The following is an 8,983-nucleotide window of genomic DNA, read 5'->3' as shown; positions in this document are numbered from 1 at the left end:
TCGAGCGAGTCCGGACGAGTCGTAAACGTACTTTCTCGAGTCTCTCGCCACTCCGGCGTGTTTCGACCGCTCTCCGTACCGTCGCCGACCGCTTGGCCGGTCGGTTGGGTACTATAAGAGGTAGGAGAGATTAATATTGTACGTGTCGCGCTCTCGACGTTGACAAACGAAGAATCGCCCGAACGGGTCGAGAACGGATTTTGTCGAGTCGCGACTCTGACACGGAGAGAACATTTATATAAAATGTTTGATTTGGAAACCACGAATATATAAAATAATATACGATCGTCGCAGAACGCGCCGCCGCCAAGTCTTCTCATGCTTGGAGGTTGCGTGTCTCGCGAGAACGTACGTTCGACTCTCGCGTCGTCTCGTATTCCTCTTCGCCGGAGATTACGGTGCGGCTCTTCTCGTTCGTCGCCGAACGCGCGCAAAATTAACGCACACTTATTTATTACGAGCACAGCATTGCCACGAGTCGGTGTCGCAAGACCGAATGGCTCTTATGTGGCGCGCACGCCTCTAGTGTGTTGGCCGCGCGGTTCCCTCTCGTTTCGTACGCAGCAGCGGAATCGTCGCGCTTACCGAGCATCTACTCCACGGATACGAGTTTGCGGGAAGAGTTGCTTCTTCCCGCTCGCTTTGTACGCCGTAGCGAAATCTTATTGCTGGTCGTGTGCGGTTAAACGCGTACGAACCAGACAGAACAGTCCTCGACGTCTAAGCATCGCCATCGTCGATCTAGCGTCAGGGTGAATCGCGCGGTCTCTCGAGACCGCGCATCATAACATTTGGGAGAATAAGAACACGAGTATTTTGATCTTGTGGATTTTTGAACGGAGAGGAGGAGGAAGAAGAGAGGCGGCGGCGTCGGGGGTTTACTCTCGCCTCCGTCGTTCTCTCGTACGCTTTACATAATAGCGTTAAACACAGCAGAGTGTCGCCGACCGGCTGAGCAAGACCGGCGGCAAATAAAATGGCACATACGAGCGTGTCGCGCGCGCGTCGGTGTTTCGGCATCGAACGCGCGCGCGCGCGAAAAAGAGCTAGCGACGAGTCTTCGGGCTCGCTCGCGAGTTACTCCCTTGCGAGTAACCGAACACGAAGCTCCCTGGTTGATCCTGCCAGTAGTCATATGCTTGTCTCAAAGATTAAGCCATGCATGTCTCAGTGCATGCCGAATTAAGGTGAAACCGCGAATGGCTCATTAAATCAGTTATGGTTCATTAGATTGTACCCACATTTACTTGGATAACTGTGGTAATTCTAGAGCTAATACATGCAAAACAGAGTCCCGACCAGTGATGGAAGGGACGCTTTTATTAGATCAAAACCAATCGGTGGCGGGCGGCTCGCCGTTCGTCCACCGTTTATTTTGGTGACTCTGAATAACTTTGTGCTGATCGCACGGTCCTAGCACCGGCGACGCATCTTTCAAATGTTTGCCTTATCAACTGTCGATGGTAGGTTCTGCGCCTACCATGGTTGTAACGGGTAACGGGGAATCAGGGTTCGATTCCGGAGAGGGAGCCTGAGAAACGGCTACCACATCCAAGGAAGGCAGCAGGCGCGCAAATTACCCACTCCCGGCACGGGGAGGTAGTGACGAAAAATAACGATACGGGACTCATCCGAGGCCCCGTAATCGGAATGAGTACACTTTAAATCCTTTAACGAGGATCCATTGGAGGGCAAGTCTGGTGCCAGCAGCCGCGGTAATTCCAGCTCCAATAGCGTATATTAAAGTTGTTGCGGTTAAAAAGCTCGTAGTTGAATCTGTGTCGCACACCGTCGGTTCACCGCTCGCGGTGTTTAACTGGCGTGATGTGGGACGTCCTACCGGTGGGCTTAGCCTCGCGAGGGGCGGCCCAACTAATATCCCGTCGCGGTGCTCTTTACTGAGTGTCGAGTCGGGCCGGTACGTTTACTTTGAACAAATTAGAGTGCTTAAAGCAGGCTACCTTCGCCTGAATACTGCGTGCATGGAATAATGGAATAGGACCTCGGTTCTATTTTGTTGGTTTTCGGAACCCCGAGGTAATGATTAATAGGGACAGATGGGGGCATTCGTATTGCGACGTTAGAGGTGAAATTCTTGGATCGTCGCAAGACGGACAGAAGCGAAAGCATTTGCCAAAAATGTTTTCATTAATCAAGAACGAAAGTTAGAGGTTCGAAGGCGATCAGATACCGCCCTAGTTCTAACCATAAACGATGCCAGCTAGCGATCCGCCGAAGTTCCTCCGATGACTCGGCGGGCAGCTTCCGGGAAACCAAAGCTTTTGGGTTCCGGGGGAAATATGGTTGCAAAGCTGAAACTTAAAGGAATTGACGGAAGGGCACCACCAGGAGTGGAGCCTGCGGCCTAATTTGACTCAACACGGGAAACCTCACCAGGCCCAGACACCGGAAGGATTGACAGATTGATAGCTCTTTCTTGATTCGGTGGGTGGTGGTGCATGGCCGTTCTTAGTTGGTGGAGCGATTTGTCTGGTTAATTCCGATAACGAACGAGACTCTAGCCTGCTAAATAGGCGTACCCTATGGTATCGCGGAACTTTTGAAAGAAAATCTGCCCGATTTTTTAGAAGAAGTGCCACTATTTGAAAGAAATAAAATGTTCTTTCAACAAGACGGTGCTTGACCACACAACGCCAGGATTGTAACAAACTACTTGAACGAGCAGTGTTCGAGATTCGAACGGTAATAACCCGCGGACAAGAAAGCGTTAAAATATTCATGCATCTCGATCATGCCTCATGCAGCATGCATATAATTTATTAATTAATATCGTGGTCTAACATGCGTATTTTAAATTATATTTAAATTAGCGCTCGGCCGCGAGAGTATACGGATACTCCGCGCCTTCGAAAACAAGCGCTTAAAACAGTCTAAATTGTAAACACCGCTGTCGCGCGAGAGGAGAGAAAAACAAGTAAATAATTACAGTAAACGTTCCTTCACCCTTAATATCACAATAGAACGACAGCAAATGTACTCGAATATTCTAGAATTACAAGGCGTATATAAGCCTCCTCTCTCGCGACCGCGGCGCTTTTTCCGATTGCTCATCGCGAATAAAGTGTGTTCATACGATAAAGATTGCTTGTCTTTGTCTAATTCATTACCGTTGCTTGCGGACACTTAGTAATTTACGACTCGGCTAATTCTCTCGGTAAATTCGGTGCGGTATATTAATTGTAATTTTTGTTAATAGTTTATATAAATATATTTTTTTTGTGAACGTTACGCGTGTGTCGAGTGTTGTGTCTATTTCTCGGTCTCGCTTCCGACCACGTCCTATCCATCTTTCCGTCGCGCACATTTTTTGGTCCTTCGAGCCGGATTCCTCCGGAACCTCCTGTGAATCCGGTGCCACGGAAGCGATTGTGATTGAGTGTCGGTGACCAGTGCTTCTGGAACAGAGAAACATTGTTAGAAATGACAGACACGAAGGCGATCATTGCCACCGCCACGGTGCTGTACGGCAAGATCTCGCGCGCGTTCGAGAACCTGCGGAAGCTCGGCGAGGCCAATATGACCCTCGGCGCGGTGGAGGCCCGGCTTCAAAATCTCGAGAAGCTATGGGATAAATTCGACGCTCTTAATGATACGTTAGCCGATCGGGTTGACGAAATAAAGCATGAGGTCTACGCTAAACAGGACATCCCGTCCTTAGGCGAGGAAGCTTACCTGCTGAACAAGGGCCTCATGCTCGATCTGAAGAGCGCTCTCCAGCTGCAGCTACAGGCAGCCAGCTCTACCGCGGCCGCGACAACTAGTCCCGCTCCTCGGACAGCGCTGCCAAAAATCCAACCGCCTACCTTCGCCGGGAAATACGAGGATTGGCCTTCATTCCGGGATCTGTTCCAATCCCTCATCGGCCGGAATCAGGCAGCAAAACCTGTGGAGAAGTTACACTACTTAAAACTTTGTGTGAAGGGTGACGCCGATCTGCTGATTCGTAACCTCAGCACCACAGAAGACAACTATGAAATCGCCTGGAAAACTCTAAGCGATTATTACGAGAACAAAAGATTGCTGACTCGTAATTATCTGAATAATTTCTTAGCGTTGACCAAGATGAAAAGCGAATCCGCCGCTGAATTGAGGAGGCTTTTCCATGGAGTAAAAACAACTGTCAGCTCCCTGAAGAGCATAGACCGACCGATAGACCGCACGGAGGATCTCTTCGTCCACCTCGTCGTAGAGCTCCTCGACAGCCGCTCTAGGCGAGAATGGGAGAGTGATATAAGTCACACCACGAGTCCGCCAAGCTACGCCTCGCTTGAGGCCTTCATAGAACGTCGGCTCCATACGTTGGAGGCGCTGTTTCCGGCCAGGAACGACAGCAGCAGCTCCAGCACTACGAAATCAACGAGGAGCCACCACGTCAAAGGCCAAGATCCAAAAGAGAAGTCCAGAAACCGGTGCTCCATCTGTCAGGGGGACCACTTTGTTATGTTCTGCGGCGACTATAAGGATAAGACGGCGATGGCGCGTAAGCAGCTCGTCCGTGAGCATAAGCTCTGCTCAAACTGCCTTGGCCGGCATCAATCTTCCGAGTGCTCTTCGAAGAAGACGTGTACAGCGTGTGGCAGTCGACATCACTCCTCGCTTCACGATGCATTCCGGGAAGCCGAGGCCGCCACGACGTCTCACGTGGCTCAAGGCGCAGACTCTTCCTCCGCAACGGTGCTGCTCGCTACGGCTAGGGTCCGCGTCCTCGACTGCCACGGAAGCTGGCAGTCCGCTCGCGCTCTGATCGACCAGGGCTCCGAATCCTCCATCATTTCGGAGCGATTAGCGCAGCGCTTACGACTCCCTAGAAGAGCAGCCGCCGTTAGTGTCTATGGAGTCGGAGAGAAAAGGACCGGAGTGACAAAGGGGAAGGTGAGACTCACCCTGCAGTCGCGCAGAGGGGAATCGCCCACCTTCGTCAACGCTTTGGTGCTGCCGAAGTTGACGCTGTTTTCCGGAGGATGCCGCAGCAGTAGACGAACCTGGACCCATCTGGAGGACCTGGAGCTCGCCGATCCGGAATTCTGCTCCTCGGACCCCGTCGACATCCTACTGGGAGCCGACGTATATGGGACCATCATCCGTCAGGGTCTACGAAAAGGAGGTTCTAAGGATCCAGTAGCTCAACAAACCTCGTTGGGCTGGATTCTCTCAGGTACAGTTAGCTCGACGGCGCCCAGCCAACACATCTCCGCTCATCACTGCCAAATCGAGGAGGACATCACCTGCTTGGTGCGGCGGTTCTGGGAGCAGGAGGAAGTCCACCGGCCATCTCCGACCCTCACCAAGGCGGAACTAGAGTGCGAGGAGCACTACCGCCGTCATCACTCGCGCTCTCCTGACGGCAGGTACATAGTGCGGCTGCCAACGATCGAGCCTCTCCCGGATCTGTCTGGGACTCGTCGCGCCGCCAGTCGTGCTCTGCAACAGACGGAGAAAAGGTTAGAGAAAGATGCCGACTTTAAGGACATGTACGTAGAGTTCATGCAAAAGTACAAGGAACTGCGACATATGATGCTTGCACCAGCGCCAGCTGAGCCACAACGAGGTACCTGTTACCTGCCGCATCACGGGATCCTGCGTCCGGACAGCACTTCCACTAAGCTGAGGGTCGTGTTCAACGGCTCGAGCTCCTTGCCGAACGGGGACTCTCTCAACCAATTTCTTCTGACTGGACCGAATCTGCTTCCTGCGCTGGCTGACATCCTGCTGCGTTGGCGACGCCACAGATACGTCTTCGCTGCCGATATCGAAAAGATGTATCGGCAGATCCTAGTGCATCCGGACGATCGAAGCCTGCAGCGAATCCTGTGGAGAGACGACTCTAAGAACGACGTCCAGGAGTTCTGGCTATGCACGGTCACTTACGGGCTCTCATGCGCCCCGTATCTGGCCATCCGTACCTTACGCCAACTCGCCGAGGACGAAGAGCATCGCTTTCCGAAAGGCGCCGACATCCTGCGGAGCGATGTCTACATGGATGACATCCTGTCCGGTGCCAAGAATCAAGAGGAAGCAGAATCTATGGTGAGGCAGCTGACAAATATATGCACGGCGGGCGGGTTCACACTAAAAAAGTGGTCTACAAACGCCTCCTACCTGCTGAGCCTCGTGGAACCGGACGCGCGCCTGCAACAAGAGGCCAGATGGTGGCTGCCCGGCGAGAGTCATTCCACTCTCGGCCTTCGATGGCAACCGTGCGACGACCGCTTCGCCTTCGCCACCCACCGGATCACTCTCTCAGCGGTCACCAAAAGGTCGGTCCTTTCTTTGACGGCCAAATTATTCGATCCACTCGGCTGGCTGTCTCCAACGACTGTGCTGGCCAAAATCAACATCCAGGCTACCTGGCTACTAGGTCTCGACTGGGACGCGTCTCTGCCAAGCGAGGAAGCCAGAAAATGGCTGCGATTCCAGGAGGAGCTAGCGGCATTGGAGAAACTAGTCGTGCCTCGTTGGTTAGGAGCCCTAGCTGACTCCCATCAAGAGGTTCACGGATTTGCCGATGCCTCCGAACGTGCCTACGCCGCAGTCATCTACCTGCGAACAAACACAAACGGAGTTAGGAGAGTGACTTTATTAGCTGCGAAGACCAAGCTCGATTGGTCGCCCACGTCGTGCCTCTTATTGGCGCAGAAAAGGCGCCTCTCCATCTGTGGTCGGATTCCACCGTGACTCTCGGCTGGATCCGGGGCCACCCTTCGTCCTGGGTCACTTACGTCGCTAATCGGGTGAGTGAGATCCAGACGCTGACTCCGGACGCCCACTGGCACCACGTCCCCGGCCGAGAGAATCCCGCGGACTGCGCGTCACGAGGACTCTACCCCAGCGAGCTTGTGGACCATTCACTATGGTGGCAAGGTCCGTCGTGGCTGTCCTCCGAGAGCCAACCGTGGACGATCAACTGCGAGGAGCCACCAGAGGATGACCTCCCAGAGAGGCGCGTCCGCGCCCACGTCGCCGCCATCGCCGAACAAAGGACTGAGCCGGAGATGCTTCTTCGATACTCGTCGCTACAACGCCTGCTCCGGATCACTGCGTGGTGCCGTCGCTGGCTGCGGATCCATCGTCAGGACCACCTCGCGCATGGCCAGCCCGGCTTGAACAGCGCCGACGAGATCGAGGACTCCCGGATCTCCTGGTTAAAAATCATCCAGGCTGAAACATACAAAGAAGAACTGAGACACCTGAAGAATGGAAAGCCTCTGCCGACTCGAAGCTCCCTACTGAAGCTAAGTCCTTTTCTGGACAGTGAGGGACTCCTACGCGTCGGCGGGCGCCTTAAACACGCTGCACTGCAGTATGATGCCACGCATCCAACCATACTACCAAGCAGATCTAATTTTACTTGCCTCATCATCGACGACTACCACAAGCGGACGCTGCACGGCGGCACCCAGTTGACTTTGTGCTCTCTTCGCCAGGAGTATTGGGTCCCTCGAGGTCGCGCTCTAGTGAAGAGCCGCATCAGCCGGTGTCTAAGGTGCACCAGATGGCGGGCTGCCATCCCTCAGCCACTGATGGGGGACCTCCCGGCACCACGAGTTACTCCAGGCCGGCCGTTTCTGCATACCGGCGTAGACTACGCCGGACCGATTTGGATGCGAACAGCAGGGGGCCGCGGACTCAAGGCGACAAAAGGTTTTATTGTTGTCTTTATTTGTTTAGCTTCCCGAGCAGTCCACCTCGACGCGGCCTCGGACTACACCGCTGACGCCTTCCTTGCCGCCTTGCGTCGGTTCGTCGCCAGGCGAGGGGTCTGCCACTCGCTATATAGCGACTGCGGCACCAACTTCGTGGGTGCCGATAAGCAGCTTAGGCAACTATTCTCCGCCGCCAGTGCCGACGGACATCGCATCGCAACCTTCGCCGCCCAGAAAAGAATCCGGTGGCGGTTCAACCCGCCAGCTGCACCTAACTTCGGCGGTTTATGGGAAGCTGCCGTGAAAGCGATGAAGCACCACCTTCGGCGAGTCATCGGTGACGCCACCCTCACCTACGAGGAGATGACTACTCTCCTAGCCCAAATTGAGGCCTGCCTCAATTCCAGACCGCTGCAGCCGTTGTCTGACGATCCGGAGGATGTAGCCGCACTCACACCTGGTCACTTCCTGGTCGGCTCCGCTCTCTCGGCGATCCCCGAACCGTCGCTCGAACGAGAGCCGTCGGCACGTCTCTCACGGTGGCAGCTCCTGCAAAACATGAAGGACCATTTCTGGTCTCGGTGGGTCAGCGAATACTTACACACGCTGGCCCATCGGCCGAAATGGTCCCGAATTAATCAGGAGGCTCGCGTCGGTCGAATCTGCCTCGTGCGAAACGAAATAACACCACCAAGACGATGGCCGCTTGCGCGCATTACACGACTGCATCCAGGTTCCGACGGTAACGTTCGCGTAGTCGACGTCCGCACCTCGACCACAAATTTGACGCGTCCCGTGAACAAGTTAGTCTTTCTGACCGACGGCTCCGAAGACTCACTCGAATCGCAATCACGCGTCGTCCGCGTTTAAAAAATTTACACTTTTCTCTATTCCATATTCACATTCATTTATTTTTTTTCACTAAATTTTCATTATTCTCCTCACAATTGTACTTCACACTCACAGTCACTTGCACATCGCCAGCATACGGTCTACGCGACGCTTAACCTATACGCGTCTATACTGACTCCCAGTATAAACAGCTGATCGATTCAGCATTCCGTTCTCTAAATCAATCGGAGCACGTGCGCTCCACGTGTCCGTCACGCACGAGCGCGTGAATAGGCTCGTGCCCCACTCTCGCGCTGAGAACACGATTGCAGGTATATTACTGCAAGGCGGGCGGAATGTTCGAGATTCGAACGGTAATAACCCGCGGACAAGAAAGCGTTAAAATATTCATGCATCTCGATCATGCCTCATGCAGCATGCATATAATTTATTAATTAATATCGTGGTCTAACATGCGTATTTTAAAT

General features: G+C 53.5%; 2 protein-coding genes and 1 pseudogene across 2 annotated transcripts; all 3 read left to right on the top strand.

Moving 5' to 3' along the window:
• The first annotated feature begins 1,111 nt into the window (after positions 1 to 1,111).
• On the top strand, positions 1,112 to 2,292 carry LOC146722193 (small subunit ribosomal RNA; annotated as a pseudogene).
• Positions 2,293 to 3,441: 1,149 nt separating this feature from the next.
• LOC114942472 (uncharacterized) lies at positions 3,442 to 6,696 on the top strand. Its single transcript, XM_029317846.2, has one exon. The coding sequence runs from the start codon at positions 3,442 to 3,444 to the stop codon at positions 6,694 to 6,696; it is 3,255 nt and encodes a 1,084-aa protein (XP_029173679.2).
• Positions 6,697 to 7,013: 317 nt separating this feature from the next.
• LOC114942473 (uncharacterized) lies at positions 7,014 to 8,534 on the top strand. Its single transcript, XM_029317847.2, has one exon. It carries the CDS (start codon positions 7,014 to 7,016, stop codon positions 8,532 to 8,534), a length of 1,521 nt encoding a protein of 506 aa, XP_029173680.2.
• Positions 8,535 to 8,983: the final 449 nt, after the last annotated feature.

This window comes from Nylanderia fulva, unplaced genomic scaffold (assembly GCF_048542155.1).
Source record: "Nylanderia fulva isolate GAGA-0341 unplaced genomic scaffold, ASM4854215v1 Scaffold354, whole genome shotgun sequence".
Classification (NCBI taxonomy): domain Eukaryota; kingdom Metazoa; phylum Arthropoda; class Insecta; order Hymenoptera; family Formicidae; genus Nylanderia; species Nylanderia fulva.
This window is presented reverse-complemented; position numbering and strand designations above follow the sequence as displayed.

Coding starts and splice junctions, on each gene's coding strand:
- LOC114942472 (XM_029317846.2), top strand. CDS start 3,442: ATGACAGACACGAAGGCGATCATTGCCACCGCCACGGTGCTGTACGGC.
- LOC114942473 (XM_029317847.2), top strand. CDS start 7,014: ATGCTTCTTCGATACTCGTCGCTACAACGCCTGCTCCGGATCACTGCG.